This window comes from Pseudochaenichthys georgianus, chromosome 2, assembly GCF_902827115.2.
Source record: "Pseudochaenichthys georgianus chromosome 2, fPseGeo1.2, whole genome shotgun sequence".
Taxonomy (NCBI): Eukaryota; Metazoa; Chordata; class Actinopteri; order Perciformes; family Channichthyidae; genus Pseudochaenichthys; species Pseudochaenichthys georgianus.
The window spans coordinates 6,153,954-6,174,358 of record NC_047504.1 but is presented as its reverse complement, the minus strand read 5'-3'; the positions used below and the strand labels follow the sequence as shown (position 1 = coordinate 6,174,358).

General features: G+C 44.0%; 1 protein-coding gene across 1 annotated transcript in view; it reads right to left on the bottom strand.

The window, feature by feature from the left end:
• The window catches only part of dmd (dystrophin), a 128,276-nt gene that overhangs the window by 58,291 nt on the left and 49,580 nt on the right, over window positions 1-20,405 (bottom strand). The window contains exons 24-38 of the mRNA XM_034099168.2: window positions 13,223-13,323; window positions 12,742-12,853; window positions 12,529-12,642; window positions 12,214-12,367; window positions 11,959-12,131; window positions 10,796-10,978; window positions 9,701-9,835; window positions 8,474-8,623; window positions 2,501-2,662; window positions 1,597-1,701; window positions 1,214-1,387; window positions 980-1,135; window positions 737-907; window positions 441-620; window positions 199-321 (exon numbers count right to left, since the gene is read on the bottom strand). Of these exons, the coding sequence (XP_033955059.1) occupies window positions 199-321; window positions 441-620; window positions 737-907; window positions 980-1,135; window positions 1,214-1,387; window positions 1,597-1,701; window positions 2,501-2,662; window positions 8,474-8,623; window positions 9,701-9,835; window positions 10,796-10,978; window positions 11,959-12,131; window positions 12,214-12,367; window positions 12,529-12,642; window positions 12,742-12,853; window positions 13,223-13,323 (2,193 nt within the window). The remainder of the gene's footprint in view (window positions 1-198; window positions 322-440; window positions 621-736; window positions 908-979; window positions 1,136-1,213; window positions 1,388-1,596; window positions 1,702-2,500; window positions 2,663-8,473; window positions 8,624-9,700; window positions 9,836-10,795; window positions 10,979-11,958; window positions 12,132-12,213; window positions 12,368-12,528; window positions 12,643-12,741; window positions 12,854-13,222; window positions 13,324-20,405) is intronic.

The following is a 20,405-nucleotide window of genomic DNA, read 5'->3' as shown; positions in this document are numbered from 1 at the left end:
TTGAAGATAAGTGCTTGTTAATGATTGATCTCTCTGTAAGAGCTGTAAACAACAGGATAATTATCTGTGCTTTTAAGAAACACCGCATTTCTTCTCAAAATCCATTCACTGACATCTAATCTGCAGAGAATGACTGGAGGTAAAACAGCAATAAACACACAAGATAAGCACAACACATGCACAGACAGACATTACAACCTTGAGCACAGCGTCGTTGGGTCCCTGGCTCTCTATCTCATCCATCTTCTTCTCCGCTCCGTCGATCCATCCGTTCACTTCCTTTATCTCTCCATCTAACTTCTGCATCTGCCTCTGGTAGTCCTGAGGGAGGAAGGAGAGGGAGAAACTTGAGTGTGCAAACAACGACACTTTTAGAGGTTTAATTTTAGCATTGATGAGACGGATAAATATGTATCAGATGTGTTTGTTTATGCTCTGACCAGCAGCAGGTTGAGCCACTCCTCTGCTCTGGATGTGACAGCGATCCAGTTGCAGCGCAGCAGGCTGACTTTGTCGTCCACCAGGCCCCCGTGGCCCCGCAGCACCACCTTCAGGGCCTCCGCCAGGTCCACCACGGCCTGCAGCTGCGGCTGGCGCCTCTCCGTCTCATCGTGGATCGACTGACAGGATTTAAAAGAGAAGAGAGTTGAGAGACAGAATGCCATTACCTATTGAAAGCTCCAGTTAATTGTTTCTATTTTTAGCAAGTGTCTCTATGACCTTGTGTTGTGTATACCTGTGCCCATTCCACCTCCGCCTCCAGGTCGCTGGGCATGCCGTCCACAGCGGAGCGCCGGGTCAGCTCAGCATCGGTGGCAGCGAGCCACTCCGTCAGCCCGTTGAGCTCCTTACGCAGCTTCCTGGACAGCTTCAGACTCTTCTCCAGCTCCAGCTTACTCTCCGTCACCTACACACACACATCATGTTTAAATCGGACCTGTATGATCATGTGAGCCTAACTATCTGTGTGTGTTGTTACCTGAGAGCCCAGCTGGTTGTAGAGAAGCTTCAGGGCGGTCACCCTGTCGTCCATATCTTTGGGCTGCTCCGTCTGCTGCTTCTGCACGATCTGCCTGCCGGTTTTTATCACCGTCTCCACCTCCCCTTTCACTTCACTCAGCACCTTATACAACTTCTGTTGGACACAAACACACGGCAGGGGCTTAATGTAGGATCAAAGCATCTATTCACCGCATCTGATTGGATGACCCACCATGCACTGGTCCAGCTGTGACTGCACCACGTCCTGCTCCACACTACGGATGTCCAGGACCCCCCCCTGGCTTTTGACCCCAGCCAGCAAGCGCTCACACTCGGTCAGACGAGTGTCGAAGTTGGCCGGCTTCTGGAAGAGCCGGAACTTCGTCCACACGTCTGCCAGCATTTTCTGTGAAAAGGAAGGGACACAAAGATATATTAAGATAAATTGTGGATTGTTTATCCACACCTCACCTGCTATGTTATGCACAGCTGGCACAACTTAGATACCTTCATTAATCATTTAAATCTCCTGACAAAACACCATTTTCCAGAAAAATGTTTTGTTTTGTACTTTTCTCAATATGTGTGTGTACATGTTCATGTGTGAGTGTGTACCTGCGTGAGGTCTATCTGTCCCATAACCCTCGGGTCTTTGTCCTGGTTCTTCTTCTTCATGTCCTCCAGGGTTGCCTCTTGGCCGCTCAGCTCCGCCTGGATTTTCTGTTGAACACACACATGCACGTAAAAGACCAATTAAAAATAAAAAGGATAACACAAATGATGTTAATGAACCATAACTTTATTTGAACTAAAATTAATATAAAAATGTGATGTAATGGGTCTGAAAATGTTGTTTTGAAAGTCAGACTAGTTGGAATGCATTGATAGTGCACCTCCTAATAATAACCACAAGGGGGCATGAGGGATCAAGGAGATAGGAGAGGATGCTTAAAAGCATTAACAACCTGTCACCCCCCCTTTCACACACAGAGACGGCCTCTGTCACCCCTTTCACTTTTAAATACCAAGTGCCCTGTAATCACGTATGATCATCCACACCTATCTAATCCAATCATTCTCCCATCCGTGTGTGTGTGTGTGTGTGTGCGTGCGTGCGTGCGCGTGTGTGTGTGTGTGTGTGTCCTGCATTCCTATGAAAAGTTCCTCAGTGGAGCATGAAACTAAAATATCTTCGGATGCTCTCCCACATATCTGTCCCATAGAGCACAAACGTCTCATTTACATAAAAGGCAGCATGAAAATAATTCAACTAATTAGGACTTTTTAAACTTTTAGGACACAATGAATGAAATAAAAGGCCCTCTCTAGTTCTAAAGCCACTGTTAGTTTGTCCGTTCTGAGCTGCTGTAGAAAGATGGCGGCGGTCTCCGTGGGGAGGATGCCTGTGATATGAACGGCTCATGAACACAGCCAGTCTTAGTGAACGGAACAATACAGAGATTCTGCAGAAGCTATGGCCCACAACGATTCTGCTTAGTCCCTACACACGGATGGCTACCTGAGCCTCCTGCGGTATCTGCTGGGCGTCGATGTGGTCAGCCAGGTACGCAGTAAGGTGTCGGTCGGTGTTGCCAAGCGAATCCTGGATCTGCCTCAGACCCTTGTCATTCTCCTGGGCCCGCTGCACACTCTTCTCCAGCTCCTGCTTCCTGAGCCCCACCTGGGTAAACACAAAACATAAAACAAATGAAGTGGACCATTAAAACAGAAAACAGCAAATGGGAAACGTATATAAAGAGAAATATTCAATCCCTCGTCTCTCTAAATAACAGTTTCTCGCAACACACAAACCCACATGTACCTAAAAACAAACAACACACACAGGCACACACACACACTCTCTGCATATACCCTATTGAAGGACGGAGGCCGGGGTTTCTCTCTCATGTTGCCTCAGTGTGACGACAACATCAAGGTTGCCACGGACAACCCAAATAACGATCTTCTGATGCCTGAGAAGTAGGACCCTCTGCAACTACCGTTTCTGTTCTGCGCTCCACCTCGTGTCTGCCTGCGAGATTAACTTTCCGACAGACATGTTGCATCACATCCTGTAAGAGCGTGTGAGTTGTGAGGAAGAGGCTGCGTATGTGGTCACAGGTGAGCATGCTAAGCTCATGCACAGGGATAATGACTCTAAATATAGCCGGGAGCCACTAACGCTTGTGTCACACTCACAGTGCTCCCAATGTCACCGTTCCATGGCTGATAATGTACCAAGTGAGCACGAGATTAAATATTTAGACAAACATTGATAACAACCTTCCCCGTGGCCATGTACTCCATTTCCCTGGCAATTGTCGGCTCATGAATACATATTCTTATTACACACTCAGTTTTCCCTTATTACTAATTTCTCTCACACATCCAAAGGCAGTCAGTGATTGCGAACGGGCGAGATGGAGGATCGCTGTTTGCCTTGCGCCGGAAACGCCGTCGGCTAAGCAGCGATCTCCGCGCTACACTTCCTCTTATTGGTTGTTCAGCCGTGACAAATGCTCCAAATTAAAATGGCAACCACGCCTCTTTGATCTGAGGAACAGCAGACAGAGATATAACAACATGGATTCATCTCAACATAAGTTTTAAAGTGGGACACAGATATAATGAGATTATATTCCACTGTCTCTGCACTTTCTTGGAGCCGTGCACTCTGTTGCCGGGAAAGTGTTGACACTCTGTTGCCGGGGAAGTGTTGACAGTCAGCTATTTGAGTCGTGAATTTTATAATACTGTGGATGGAAAGAAGTTGGAAAATAGATAAGAATTATACTTCTGTGATGTTTTACTTTGATTTGATCAAATGTCTTAGTTAAGTTAGAGAGGCACCTTAACAATTTAGTAAAGACTATATAGGATATTCAAGTTTACTTTCTTCAGTTTATGTCCAATTTTATTTGATAATCTTAGAAGAAAAAGAAGACTCTTTATTCAGGGGAAATTGTCTTTCAGTCAGTTGTTCAGGACCTATACATATGAATACATCTAAATACATACATATGGATACAAACACATGCATTTTGCTTTTATGGAGGTTTCAGAGCGTATATCAATATGTCATTTCATTTAGTTTTCTTTGGAGTGCCATGAACGCCCAATTTCCCCTGGGATAATTAAAAGTATTTCTTAATCCGATTAAAAAAATAAGAATTAACTGTGTATTTTTCTTCGAAAATCCTTTATTTCTGTGATGCCTTAACAGATACATCAGTATATATATTCACCTCACGAAACACCTGTTTGGAAAGACGGTTTTAATGATGATTTAAGGTGTTTGTTTTAATAAAAAAAGAACCACTGCATGTCAGTTTCCCCTCGAGGTGATTTGTCTAGTGTCTGTCTTGTGGTAGGATGACAAATGACCGTTCCTGAAAGCACACAACGATCCAAGTTTGAAAGAAATACATTTAAAAAGAAATCCCTCCTACAGTTCCCTCCGGTCAAAAGAGGGAAAATATTAAGGCAATATCTTGGTCTGTGTGCTTTTGCTCCTGCATCTGTCTTTCCAGAGTGACTCTCAAACACCCGCTTCCTGTCTCCCTCTTTATAGATGACAAACAAACAAACAGCCCCCCCACCTCACCTCGCATGCTGACACACACCGCGGAACAAAGCACACCGGCTTCTGATAACACACAATGACACTTCCAAACCAGAAAATACAAACAAGTCTGAAATAAAACACACACACACACACACACACACACACACACACACACACACACACACACACACACACACACACACACACACACACACACACACACACACACACACACACACACACACACACACACACACACACACACCACACACACACACACACACACACACACACACACACACACACACACACACACACACCCACCCACCCACACACAATGTCTCTGATGGGTAGACAAACAAAGGGAGGCTTATCAGGCTGCAAGGAGAACATTAATCTGGTGCTATTGTGAGGGAGGATCAACCCAGCGGGCAATGAGTGTGTGTCTCAGTGTGTTGTGTGTGTGTGTGTGTGTGTGTGTGTGTGTGTGTGTGTGTGTGTGTGTGTGTGTGTTGTGTGTGTGTTGTGTGTGTGGTGTGTGTGTGTCTCAGTTGTGTGGGTGTGGGTGCAAGAATGTCTAATCTGTCGCTGAGGATAACCACAAGAGGCTGAGAATGTATCGCGGCCGCTGATGCCGGCTGATGAGGGCTGGAAGGAAGACGTTGAAAGAGGAAGAGGAGGAAGATTACGAAGAGGAGGAGAGAGTGCAGGGGTGGAGGAGGAGACAATCAATTAAGAGAAGACAGACGGAGCTGGGGAAGGAGAGGGAGAAAGGAGAGGAGGGTTGTATGGAATAGAGAGTTGATTGGAAAGGTGTGATGAATAAGAGAAGGGAATAGGAGGAAGAAAAATGTGAATATGGCGGAAAATAAGGAATATTTTCAGATGTGTTTTTTTGTTAATATACACTCATTGTCTGGTCAATAAATGAGTGAAAATAGTTAAACATATAGTACTCCATGACACTCAGATTGATTTGATTCAGCCTCAGGACTAAAGGTTTCCAAAGGGGCAGTGCATGGAACTCCAATACTTTGCCGAAACTGGATCGGTTTTATCCAAAGCACGATCAGGCAGACCAAGCAAGACCTCAGCATCAGAAGATCAATACATCCAGCTTGGTCCAGAGGTAGATCGAGCACAATTTGCCAAATAAGGAACGCAAGAGCACGATCAAAAGAAGGACTTCTCAGGAGGGGACGTGAGGTGAAACGCTTTGAGTGGGCTGAGAAATACAAAAACGTAGCGGTGGATCAAGTCCTATAAACTGATGAATCCAAGAATGGGATTTGTGGCAGCAGCAGATGGGGGGGGGGGGGGGGGTGTAAGGAGGGAACAGTTGAGAGAATGATATTGCAGTTTATCAAACCCAGAATAAAAGCGCTCCATTCCTCAGAGATAGAGCATTTTAGAGCGGGAGGATAATGACCCTAAATGCACCTACTTAGATGAACAAGTCCTGAGTGACTGTTGTGCATGTTCCTCCGCAGTCACCTGACCTCACCCCCATCGAACATTGAGGACAACAGTGAGGAAGCATCATCATAAGAGGCTCTTTGGAACACCGTCAGTTCATGCTGAGATAACATGTGTCGTCAGATGTTGAACAACCTCGTGGAGTCCGTGCCAGCTCCAGATCGTGATGTTATCGAGGCCAAATGAGGACGTGCCAAATACTGACAGAAAGTGCAACGTACATTTTCCAAAAGAGAATTGTTGAGGTGGTTTTAGCATTTGTAATAAAAATGGAAGTTTCTTGAAATGTGTTCTCAAATGTTGACCCAGTCTGTTGGCCTTTAAATGGAATCCTATCAACTCTCTGCGACCATTCCATCCAGGGCTCGAGCTTAAGGACGTCCCGTCGTCCCGGGGCCGAAGAAAATAGTGTCGGGGAGGATACAAAATAATTTTGGGACGAATTTGGGACGAGAGTTAAAATAAAAATATCCTGCTAACTCTACTACAACGGCGATGAAAATGAAACCGACTGCACGTTTTGTGTAGCACACAGTTATTAAACCTCCTTGTCAACATAAACACACACGCACAAAACATTTAGCAACCCGCGAAATACACACACATGTAGCTACTGCTGTGCCGCTGGCTGTCAGCCAGCCGCCCAGCTGGCTGTGCCCACGAATTCCTGGTCCGCAAATTCGCGCTCTCTATGGTCTAGCCAGATTAATATAATATGGCTCTGGGTCTAGCTATGTACTGAGTGTGTGTATTTCGCGGGTTGAGTGATGTACAATGACAATGGCATCCCGTGGAGGAATTCTGAAATGTTTTACCGTGACATCACAAAAACGCACAGCAGAACCAGACCCTGGAGCGCCGGCCTCTTTATTTACTTACTCCTCTTCATCCCCTATGAGTAATAAGGCTGAGATGAGAACTCTCCATCGTATTTAGTCCTTAGCAATATGCTGCGCCTCTCCCCATGTAGGGATGGGTACCGAGCCCCGGTATTAAACGGGCCCCGGGCCGGAATGATTAAAGACAGTGGTAACGTTAAGCTCCGACGTTATCAAACTTTTTATCGGTACTGGAGACATTTAAAAAATATATGTCATATGTATTATTGCTACATACACATTATATCGCAGTTTTAGTTTCACCAACTCCGTTTCTAATATGCAATAAGACTAAAACATATGATGTATTTTCGAGCTTTCCAATCCAGATGAGATCTCTCTGTCCCGTCTGGGTGCGAGGGGGCGCCCGTTTGTAAAGGTCTCCTGACTGTGTTACAGACTGTCATCCTGGTTAGTGGTTACTCTGGGTTCTGTCTTCAGGACAGTGTTGGATTTTTTTTGATAATTGGATGGGACTTGATTGGATTCAATATTAGAGTAATTTTCTCGTTTGTGTGTTTGTTTAAATATATTTGGCCTTTGTTTATGTGATTGAATGATTTACTAAAATAAAAAGGTTGATGAATTATCATCTAATGTTTTGTATGATGTTTTATTTATGTTAAAGGTCACTTTGAATGATTTTAACTAATGATAATGTAGAAAAAAAAGAAAAAAAAATTCGGGACGGTCCACATTAATTGGACGGCTTGGATTGTATTTCGGGACGGTTCCGGGAGGATGGGGAAAAAAGTTAGTCGAGAGCCCTGATCCCATCACTTATGTATATTGTTGTTTTGCAGCTCAACAAGGACATTTGGGCAGCTGGGCGTCATGCTCCTTCTATAAGGGAAGTTGAAGGCTTGATTTTGAAGGGCCCTTTACACTGTGATGTCTATTCGTAAAAAACATGGTTGAAACTTTGTCAGAACAAACTAAACCAGTTGTATTTTTGGTATAAGGACCACGTTTGGTTTATCTTGCAGTTGCCAGCATTTCCAGTCCACATGTCCATGCTGTGCTCAAAGCCTTTTTTCTTTGGTTATCTATCGGAACACTTGCCCAACGTTGTACTGTAAACTTGTCTTAAAGCAACCAACGACAGCCTGCAGCAACATTCTGACTGTGAGAGACATGTAGGACAGAAGTCCAACGACGTGACAACTCATGTTTAGTAAGCAACAACTACAAACCCAACAGGAAGTGATGGCTGATGCTAATGCTAACATATATCATTACCATAAACCCTGCAATGGCTCTGCTTGCATATATTATTTAACTATTTGCATCTAAGAGGTGATTTAACCAGGCTTTAGCGTACCATCTGACCTAAGTGTGTCCATGCTTCTAAGGAGATGAAATAAGGTGACATTTAAAATGTTAATCCCCTAAGAATACACATTTTCTTCCTAAATGACAACAACTTGATTTTCCAGGATAAGACAGCAACATACCCCGATACTTGTAGCATGTTCAATAAGAGCCAACACTGACAGACCACACCAAAGCAAAGTAAGGCGGTGATAAATAATTAGTTTTTTTTTAATGAAAGACTTTGTATGATGTGTCTTACCCTCGCCATGAGCTCATCCCATCGTGTGTTGAAGGCGTCCAGTTTCTGCTGGATTAGTTCATCCAGAACTCCTCCGTCCATTAGCGTCTGGGCCAGCTCCCGAATCTGGTTCCTGTTGTCATCCGGGTGTTGCAGAAGAACATCCAGACTCTGTAAACACACAGAGAAAACCTCCATCAATTACACTCGACCATTACACTTTGAAAAATACGGGTTTGATTCAACTGTTTTTTGCATACTTTGTTTTGTTGGAAGCTGACTCAGGAGAAGGTTAGGAGACACGTATTAAACATTATGCAGGATAAGAGCGTTTGGCGATGACATGCAAAGCTTAAATCGGTCAATTAGCCCCTGTACGTCTGACCTGGGTGCTTAACAGCTTTCCACATCTTCCTAAATCTTTGCTGACGTCAGTTTAGCGAAGTGAAATACAGCTGAGTAGGCAGTTTGCATTTTTGCTGTTCTGTTGGAGTTTTAATGAAAGAATGCATCATGGCGGAGGGGCTTAACGCTTTTTGCATTGTTTAATCTCACCAAATCCCTGGGTGTAACATCTGAAGCACTCTGCAAAAGCACAGTTTAAGCAAATTAACAAGTTAGGGTTAACATGTAAGCCTTTCACTTTACTTCTTCCAAGAAGGCCAGGCAGCTCCAGCGTCTCTAATTACAGGACTCAATGCAAATTCCATGGGGTTAACACTTTTTCATTTTCATACAAACGTCTGCATTACAGACCCAATCTTGTTTCTGTTTCTGTTATGTGTTCTCCATTTAAGCCCACTGGGTTTCTGATGTTCTTCTCATGGTGGTGGTAGGGGTTCTACTGTAGCAGAATTGTAGCTGAGGGAGACCTGAGTTCCCATGGTTATTGTTTAATTAAAAAGAGGAAAGCAATCCCTTTAAAGCTTACAAGGATCACGCTCCCTGCTTGAGGGTCTGGTGGCCGTTTGGATTGGAAAAACGGTCATCCTTCTGTAAAAGCTGGGTTAGCCTAGCTGAGCGGGAAGCACCGCGACTGTTTAAGCTGATCTGAGACAGGAACACCGATTAACCACGACACAGCAGAACACTGAAGTTGCTAAGAAGTGTTGGAGGTGTGCTGATCACAATGCCTTGGTATAAGCCTGCTTTTATTCTTGTCTTTTATACGTGTTTTTGATATAATAGCTTGTTTTATTTTAACTTTATCATCTTGGAAGAAAAGATACAAACGAAAGGCATACTGACATCCAGCGCCTCCTGCAGCTCCTCCGCGCCTCCCTCCAGGTTCTCCGTCTCGTCCAGCTTCTGCTCCAGCTGGTCCAGGAAGGCGTTCTCCTGCTCCAGGTAGGAGAGCAGCTCACACCAACACGCCCACACCTCCTGCAAACACACAGGGGAGATGCATCAGTGAATTGATTCATAAGAAAACAGATGAACATGTTGCCATTTGGGAAGATGAACGGTGCAGGAGAAGACGGATGGTGAAAGAGAGAACTTCCCCCGTAAATTTGAAAGCCCATGACTACCAATTTTTCATTTTCACGTCAGCGTTTCATTTTCATTTCAGCGTTGGTGCAGGCCGTCACATCAACATCTGTTCAGCATCCACATGTTTGATGAGTTTGTTCCAGACGGCAAACGAGCAACAGTTGCCTCTGTCTGGCGAAGTGATTGAGTCGGCTTTCTAATTGTGAAATGAAGCTCATTTGAAAAATAGGTTCCGAATGGCACACGTTTCTTCACACAGCACAAAGTCTGTCAAAGGGGCAATAAAAAGATCAAATAAAATAAAAAAGGATATTAATAAATAATAAGAACATTAAAAGTAAATAAGAAAAGTATGAAAGACAAGAGAAGGTCAATTATTAAAACCAAAGGTGTGATATTGTCATGCACTATCGATCTGCTCTGAGGTGTCTGCCTCCAGACCACAGAGCAGGCTTCTCCACCGTTTTCATAATGAATATCTTCTTCTGAAGAACAAGTATTTATCGAGCTCATATCCCCATCACTTTAAGCCTGAATATGAAACATCTAACCGCCTTGTGTTCATTAAAATGTCCTTTATACTTTGATTAAGCTTACACTAAGTCAAGAGGTACACAATGCGAGAAGATAGCCTAAGACGGTTCTACTCGGCTAACCTCGCTTCGCCTCTGCTCATCTATAGTCAACGGAGTACGTTCACACACTGGCACTGATGTATTTTGTACACTACCTACCGCCTTGGCCTTGACACACACATGGACACACACCTTCTCTTTTCCCAGTTTGTCTTTACCTGAGCACGGGGAGGATGTCCGATAAACACTTCCAAATGATCACAGAGAAAGTTCTTACCTCCAGTGTTTTACATTTCCCATCCAGCCGGCTGCACAGGCGCTGGTAGTTAGCCGTCAAAACGTCCAACTCAGACCGCAAGGCATCATGGGCCGTGGGGGGAGCCTTGGCGATGAAACTGTTGACACTGTCAGTCAGGAGTTTGACCTTCAGCTCCTTGGAGTGGACCTCTTCCTGGGCCCTCTGAGGAAGACAGAGTAAGGGATGTCAGTCTGTTCAAAGCACTTGATTCCAATGGCATAGTGGTGCAGTGATGACGTATGACTTCAGGCATCTAACCAACCAAAGAAGACTGTTTTAGGACTCATTCCTGCACCACTTTATTGATAAGCCTTGTTACAAAAAGGACCTTTTAGAGGTCAATGAAAGAGCAAGAGAAGGAAGAAGGACAGAGAGAGACAGAGAGGCTTAATGGAAGGAGGTACGGATGCACACACAGATGAATCAATGTGTCTGCAGTAGACAAAGCCACAGTGTAAAGGGACAGGGACAGACGGAGGGAACAACCTAGGCAACGAATCAATGAATGAAGCTAATACTTTCCCAAACCAGGCGGGGGGGGGATTTGGAGAGGAAGCGAGTGAACAGATTCACCAATGGAGTTTCCTTTAGCTCGGAGCAGAAAGGGGGAGGGGGAGGGGGAGGGAGGGATTAGAATTTATGCAATTAGATACGAAATTGAGTTATGGAGAGAAAGAGAGTGGAGAGGGGGGTTAGACTCGGAGCTGTGAGGGAAGAATACAGAGAGAGGGAAAGAAATACAGACCGAAAAAAGTGTGTTTCTTCACCATAAAAAGAGAGGCAGGCAGACGGGGGGCTATCGATAAGGAATGAACCAGGATCAGAGAAGAGGGACAGGGAGAAGCAGGTGCAGAAAGGTCAGTGAGATGTGAGTCTGTACTGTGAATGAAGACCCTATGTAAATCACTGAGTCAGCCCTTTCTGAGGCTTACTCAGCAGACAAGTCCTCCTTTATGAGCCATGGTGCAAGAACATTTTTTGTATCTTAGTTTGAATGAATTGCAAAGAAATAGTGAATATAACAAAACCATAATGCCCCTTTTAAACTCTTGATCATTACTCTCAGACTAAAACAAATGTGATATTTACTCTTGGAACTACTGTCACAGCAGCAGCAGCAAGCTACTGTCCGGTGCACACACCTTGAGCTCCTCCACAGCCTTGCGCAGCTCTTCAGGAGTCTTGTACGTGAAGTCTCTCTCCAGGTAGTCCTCCTCCGCCTGGTTGATCCACTCCTGCATCTCCTGCATCTCCTTCCTCAGAGCCATGGTCTTGTCGAGGCCTCCTTTCAGGGCCGACTTCTTGGCGTAGGCCTAGACGGAGGTAAAGAAAAACATTTAACGGTGTCGGGACACATAAAGCAGGAAAACACGACCTCTGGATGAAGGGTCCGCACCTGTTGCAGACGTTCTCCCACTGAGCGTTGAGGTCGTCTAGTTCCTTCTGGATGTGGACGGCGTAGGGTGGCTCGGCCTCTTTCTTTAGGTACAGACCCACTTCGTTGATGCCGTTGACGCTGGGTTGGATGGTGTGGATGTCATTCACCAAAGCCTAGCCAATCAGAATGCAACATATTCAGAACGTTGCCATATTTCCTTGTCATTCGTTGTCCTTTAAAGTTAGGCTTGGACCTCAGGCTTTACGCAGCTGATGCCAGGAATGGGAAACTGTTGAAATAAGACTTTGAAGTAAGGTCTAAATAATTTCCTCACCGTGCACTGCTCCAGCTGTTTCTCCAGAGCTTCAGAGTCGCCCAGTGCTGGCCATTCCTCGTTCAGGAACACGTCCACATCTGCCATCCACTTCTTAAGAGTCTTAACGTCATTCTGTCGGCGAGACAAGAACGAGTATTGAGATTAAAGATATCTCACCTTAGTAAGCTTGACTTCTAAGCAACATATAGCGGTCCCCGTTATAAATCTCACTTCAAACTGCAACAGTTTGGCCATGAGCTCCTGGAGTTTCTGGGCGTTGTCTGTCAGCGTCGTGCCGAGTCGTTTCCAACATGCCATGATGCCGTCCAGCTCGATGCGATACCTGCAGGAAATCACAGAGGCTCACAATTGGCTTGTGACATGGCATATATGTTTACCTACGCTTTACAAGTTCTACACAACTTTATTTTTTTATATTCAGACCATTTTTATTGGGCATCGACTTTGCTTTTATGCCTGCTCAGAGCCTAAGCAGACGGATGCATAGATAAATAAGGAGACGTGCAAATAAAATAAATAAACAGATACACTCCACAGGGGTTACGACAATTTTGATTTGGGTTCATTCAACTACACGTTACAGCAGCGGTCGTTTTTTAGAGTCGACTTTCCTAGTAAATCGCCCCATTTAATTGCGTTTAATCCTTTCCTTCAATAGATTACACAGCACTCTTTATTTTCCATGTCTTACTTTTGGCTGATGTCTGCTGGTGCTTTCTGGAACACCTGCTCCACAGTGGCGGTCAGGTAGTCCACCTCCCCCTGGTGTTCAGCCAGAGCCACCTGCAGGGCCTGGGGGGGGGAGAGAAAGAGGAATAATGAGGAGGGGCAATGGAAGTTCAGATTGAGAAAGTACTCGTTATAAAAGAGGACTAGAGACACATGTGAATTTATTTTGGATCTGACCTTAAGTGAATTCTAAGATTAAAGCCAGAATTCGGAGAAAGAAAGTAGTATCCTGACAATAAAGTCAAAATCCTGATATTTAAATCTGAATTCCGAAGCGATAAAAAGTCAAAAAATTAGAATTACAAAAAATCACTGAGGTCAAATCTAAAAAGAGAATTCACATGCGGCCCAAAGCCTCCAGTCCAGAATAACTAAAACACACATGTATCAACAAAGGCAGAGGGAAGCCATATCCATAAACGAGTTATCCAATTACCATCCATCACGTGTTCCAGCGTAAGTGGCGTAAATGCCATGGTGAAAAAGAGTCGATTCAAAAGCTTGCCCGTAACATTACTCAGTATTTATTGAGCGGGGGGGAAATGGGAGAGTGAGGGATGACGAGCATGAGAGGATATGAGGCTGCCACTGTTAACATTTTGTAATGAAAGCCTTTTCACACTGTTTGATTTTGAGCGCGGGATGAATGGTAAGTGGAGAGGTGAGGGAATTCCCGGTGAACTCTAGCTGGCAGAAGATTTCGGGAAGAAAGCCTCGTTCACACAGAGGTGGCTCAGAGGCTTAGTTTAGCTCAGTTCTAGCTCAGCTCCTGGACGGGACATCCATCAGTTAGTATGGCTTACCCACAATCCTTCTGCTGCAACACTGAAGCCAAAGCAAGGAAGCATTAGAGACTCAAAGTTTCTGCTCAAAGGGCTTTTTCTTTTCTTTCCTTCTCTCTTTCAACTTGTACCAAGCTCCATCTGAGAGCACATGGATAAGCCTGTTTCTTTACTTCAATTTTCACTTTCACCAACGGTGCCAGAGATTTCTTTAAGTCTCTCGCTGACACTCTAGGATTCTTCTTCACCTCATTGAGCATGCTGCGCTGTGCTCTTGCAGTCATCTTTACAGGACGGCCTCCTAGGGAGAGCAGCAACAGTGCTGAACTTTCTCCATTTATAGAGTCTCACCGTGGACTGATGACCATCAAGGCTTTCAGAGATACTTCTGGAACCCTTTCCAGCTTTATGCAAGTCAACAATTCCTAATGGTAGGTCTTCTGAGAGCTCTTCTGAGCGAGGCATGGTTCACATCTGGCAATGCTTCTTAAGAATAGCAAATTCAAACGGGTGTGTATTTGTTATAGGGCAGGGCAGCTTTAACCAACACCTCCACTCTGGTCTCATTGATGGGACTCCAGGCTGGCTGACTCCTGACTCCAATTAGCTCTTGAAGTCTGAAGTCTTTAGCCTAGGGGCTCACATACTGTTTCCACCCTGCACTGTGAATGTTTACATGGTGTGTTCAATAACAACATGAAAACATATCATTGTTTGTGTGGTATTAGTTTAAGCAGACTGTGTGTGTCTGTTGTTGTGACTTAGATGAAGATCAGAACACATTTTATGACCAACTTATGCAGAAATCCAGGTCATTCCAAAGGGTTTCTTGCAACTGTATCTGTGCAGTCCACCCCTACTTACTGATCCATACATCGCTACAGCAAAATCATTCATCAGATGTATTGACGCCTGATTATAGGTCGTGATTTAATGCTGCTTTAAGGTCTTTAATAATATCTACCAGTAGCTGTGGAGGATATTAATAATCATCTGTCACTCACTTCAACCATTATCTTCTATAGTTTTGTATTTTGAAACACGAGGTCAGGACTCTAGCAAAGTTCCCAACTCATTATTTTAATGAAATAGTGCGAGGGGAGATACCGCCACCGGGGTAAAACAAGAACCGCTTCCAACCACACGCGCAGAAGTGCCTCAGAGCAGAGGGGAAAGAGTTGTGGTGAACATTAATGACAGCTCATCAGTATGCAGAATGAATTCCTAATTATTATCTACAATCAACTTTAATTAATCTCCGATACAAGGCTTCATCTCCCTGCTATGACACAAGACCATTATCAAGTTTAAAGAGGGGGCACACACACACACACACACACACACACACACACACACACACACACACACACACACACACACACACACACACACACACACACACACACACACACACACACACACACACACACACACAAGATACAAACCAACCCTTCTAAAACAACTAAAAAGTGTGTGTTTGAATGGAAATACCGATAAACACTGACACAATTATGAATATGTGTGTGTGTGTGTGTGTGTGTGTGTGTGTGTGTGTGTGTGTGTGTGTGTGTGTGTGTGTGTGTGTGTGTACGCACCTTTTACTGTAAGCATTCTGACTCACTGGTGTTTGCGTGTTGACAGAAACTGTGCTAAACAGAGACACTGATTTGCTCTCCTGGGATTTTCTCACCCACTTCTCATAATTGCAGAGTTGTAGACACACACACACACACACACACACACACACACACACACACACACACACACGCACGCACGCACGCACGCACAGCAGACCTGCTCTCTGCATGTTAAGCAGATGGAAGTCTGGCTCCACAAAATCACACATTTGCACTGAAATTGATTTTAGCTTGCTGCTGCTTTGTAAATACAGACTACAGCGCACAGAAGTGAAACTGCAGCAGGATTTACATTTAAGAAGTGACTTATATATATAGTTTGTATATTAATGGCTTTAAGGAGGATTGTGTTAGCTTCTTGGTACTTATACAAGATGTTTTCATTCTTAAAAGTGGATTTTGGGAACGGAAATAATTTAGAGAAAATATGTTAACTATGGGATATCACTCAGATAAAAAGGTCCACATACAGTACCGCCTTTCTCTGAGCACCAGTGTCTTATGTCAACATGTTTAAAGTAGCACAAACAGATGATAGATCCAAGCAGGCGAAGCTGGTCTCTCATACAACAGCGCCGTTTCGTTGTACTAATATCGTTGTCAAAAGAACAACTAGTGGCTCTATATTCATGAAACTTGCTGGAAAGTTGAAGAATGGGCCAAAGTAGAGCCCAGGGGCATACACACATTATTTTCCACTTGTGGAAACAGCCATAGTAGGAGATTTGTGCATTCGAGTGGCCTTCCAGAAACCACAATTTAGGAGAAATATGTATAATCTGTAATGTGCTTCCTAAAAAACTCCGCTGCTATTTACACTTAGTCTTTTTTAAAGGACACTTTGGCAAAGGGTTTAATGTTTACAGCAGTGATTTAGGGATGCCCCTGTGTATCAGATTCAGGTTGTGGCTATGAATCAGCATCTTGGTTAATGGTGCATTTCATCTGCTTTCTCTGCCTCCTTTATCCTCAAAGAGACGCAGAAAAGCATCCTTTAAAAGACTGCTGCTTTGGCAGTTTGGCATCGCCAGCGGCCGTATAACTTTACAGCTCGTAAACAACTGATTACACTGTTACACAGGCCCACAGCACGATAGAGCCAACACCACTGTTGACTCCTAGTGGATGATGGGATTATAGAATAGCCACAAAACAGCATGATTACCTGTGATTCATACCAGATAGTGGGCTGCCGTTATGCCAACCTTCACTCAACTACATCACATGTTAACTGATCATCTCAAATATCTTAACGGGTTGAGCTTTTCTGAGTTTGAGCAGTTGAAGAAATACAAAACTAAAAAGTTGAGCTGTGAGTTAGAGCAGGGGTTCCCAACCTTTATTCAGCCAAGGACCGGCAGATACATTAAAAAAAAAAATCGTGAACCGGTTCTCAATTTTAACTGATTTTAATATTTACTCTCCACCAGCAGGTAGCAACAGAGGCTAATTGTATGTAACAGCCTGAACAAATACTAGAACAATATGCATCCAAAACATATTAACGTTTACAAAAGAACCGGTGCCGTTTTTTGGTTTTTCAGTTTTTAAAACCAGAACGGGAAAACAGATAAATCAACGTTTTGGTTTTGTTTGTATGATTTACGGATAATCCAGTGAATGCTGGGAAAACGAGGAGAAGGCGCATTATGAAGGAGTCCCCAGGGTGTGTGTGTGTGTGTGTGTGTGTGTGTGTGTGTGTGTGTGTGTGTGTGTGTGTGTGTGTGTGTGAGCAAGCAGGTGGTGCCCGTTAGCTGATTAGCTACCTTCAACAGGCTGATTGGTCCACCTGAAGAAGAGGGGAGCATTTAAGCTGCAGCCATGCCGTCACTCTGCCCTCTCTCCGACTCAGCTTCTCCTGCTCCCAACCGTTGCATGTTTGTATCTGTCCTTTTGTACTTCTGTCCTTGAATATGTTGTAAAACTTGAAAGGATAGACATAACTTTAACCCGTCCTTGTTGGACACGCCGTAAGTCTACGTGAAAGTGTGAAACCCTTTTCCTTTTGGTTGGTTCTCGTTCTCTCCTGTTTTTACGTCAGTGTAGGAAAGAGTCCTGTATGTTTATTTTTTAATTTGTTAGGCAAGATTTTTGTGTTCAGAGATTTGTTTCTTTTGTGGGTTGTTGCACTTATTTGTTAAAAAGAAAACTTTGGTAATTAAATTGACCAAACGGCATTCACTGTCTCATTGGCTATGTTCTTGGGAGTGGGAAAAGAGGAGAGTGCACACTTTGTGTTGCGCCTAGGTTTCCCTAGGCCTGGGCGTAACATAATTGGGGGCTCGTCCGTCCGGTCCTTCCGTTTTTTCCCGTCGTGTCGGGTAAGCATTGCTGTCTATATATTTTTTTTCTTGTACATTCTGGATCTCTGGTTGACAGTTTTTCTGTTTGAAATTTAAAATGGAAAGTAAATTGGAGTTGTTTACTACAGAACCTTCCATTCAGAGTTTAGATGACTGCACAAGAGCAGATGTGGTGTTAATTGCCCAGTCTTACGATGTATTTGTGCCTATAAATGCCAAAAAGCAGGAATTAAAAGAACTCCTGTGTGAAAAACTGGTGAAGTGGATGATCTGGCAGGTTTTTCCACCCCACTCCAAGGCCTGCCTGTCTGTAGAGGAGCGACAGCTGACTCTGCGCATCAGGGAGGTAGAGCTGAGACACAAGGAGTTGGAGGTGGAAGCCATGCACCTAAGGGTAAAAGTTCTGGAGATGGAGCGGGGAGTCGCTCTACCATCCAGTCCAACACCTACCCATAGATCACACACAAATCCCCATGGTAGTTTTGATGTGAGTAGGCACATTACATTAGTCCCACCTTTCAGAGAGTCAGAGGTAGACACGTACTTTAGTGCTTTTGAACGCATCGCTATTATGCTGCAGTGGCCAAAGAGAGTGGCCTCTGTTGTTGCATTGCAAATTGGTGGGTCAGGAAGTCTGTAATGCCCTGACTATTGAGGAGAGCCTCGACTATGATATAATAAAAACCACAGTCCTTCGAGCGTATGAATTGGTACCGGAGGCATACAGACAACAATTTAGCAATGGTAAGAAAAATGTCAACCAGACCTATGTAGAGTTTGCGAGAGGAAAAGGTGGCCTTTTGATAGGTGGCGTCAAGCCAGCAAAGTCACATCCAGGGAGGACATGCGTGAGCTCAGTCTTTTGGAAGACTTTAAGAATCAACTGCCGGAAAGAATTGTCACCTATTTAAATGAGCAGAAAGTTGTGTCGCTTGCTGCTGCCGCGGTACTGGCAGATGAATTTGTGTTAACTCATAAAAATGCTTTTTGTCTTCCAGTTTGCCGTGAGCCTGTGGCAAGTGACAGACGGGTAACATCTCCTCCCCGTGGTAGCACCGAAACAGCTGATAATAGGGAGTGCTATTACTGCCGTGAGCAAGGACACCTCATCGGCGCCTGTCCTAGTCTAAAGAGGAAAGAGCAAAGAACAGGTGGAGAAACATCGTCTGCAAAAAATAGGTTTTAAAAAAAAATAGGTTTTATCCAAACCAACTCCTTAAAAAAACATTGCAACGAACGTGGAGGATAGCGTGATTTATGAGGCGTTCAGGCTGCAGCCATGCCGTCACTCTGCCCTCTCTCTGACTCAGCTTCTCCTGCTCCCAACCGTTGCATGTTTGTATCTGTCCTTTTGTACTTCTGTCCTTGAATATATTGTAAAACTTGAAAGGATAGACATAACTTTAACCCGTCCTTGTTGGACATGCCGTAAGTCTACGTGAAAGTGTGAAACCCTTTTCCTTTTGGTTGGTTCTCGTTCTCTCCTGTTTTTACGTCAGTGTAGGAAAGAGTCCTGAATGTTTATTTTCTTATTTGTTAGGCAAGATTTTTGTGTTCAGAGATTTGTTTCTTTTGTGGGTTGTTGCACTTATTTGTTAAAAAGAAAACTTTGGTAATTAAATATACCAAACAGCATTCACCGTCTCATTGTCTATGTTCTTGGGAGTGGGAAAAGAGGAGAGAGTGCACACTTTGTGTTGCGCCTAGGCTTCCCTAGGCCTGGGCGCAACATTATAGATATGTTTAGTTTCACTGTCGGGTCGCTCATTACTGATCCGCGAGCTGCATGATACTGACGGGCTGTCAGGAGAAGGAGAGAGCGCTCCGTGTATTATTCCCGTGTTATTGTAAATTGCTGTACACGTTTGAATAGTTAATTAATCTACTATAATTAGTTTAATATCGAATCATATCAATTTGTTTTAAAGCTCAATAAATAACAAAGACCGTTGACCGGCAAAAAAATATTCTAACGGGAACTCTGGCACCGGTAACTTTCTCGTGCGCACAAGAGGCTGAGCCGCCGAATCCCTCGGAACAACATAAAAGCCATTTTCAACAGTTTTCTGGTGAAAGATTAACTAGGCGACTGGATTAAATAACATGACTGGTATAGGTGGGAAAATTAAACACTTTTTGAAAAAATATTATGATAAAATATTTTTATATATTTATAATTCTGCAAATATTACGATAAACTCACAGCTATTTTGCGGCCCGGCAGTAACACCTCCGCAGCCCGGGGGTTGGGAACCGCTGAAATTGGTAGTTTAAATGTGTAATATCTGAAAGTAGTTGAAGCATGATTTGAGGAGTAAGAGTATAAATGTCAGTCGATGTGAAAACACATAGCAGTTGTATCTCATTGAAGGATTATGGGTGAAAGCAGTTAAACTGAGATGTAAAGCATTAACCCATCACTG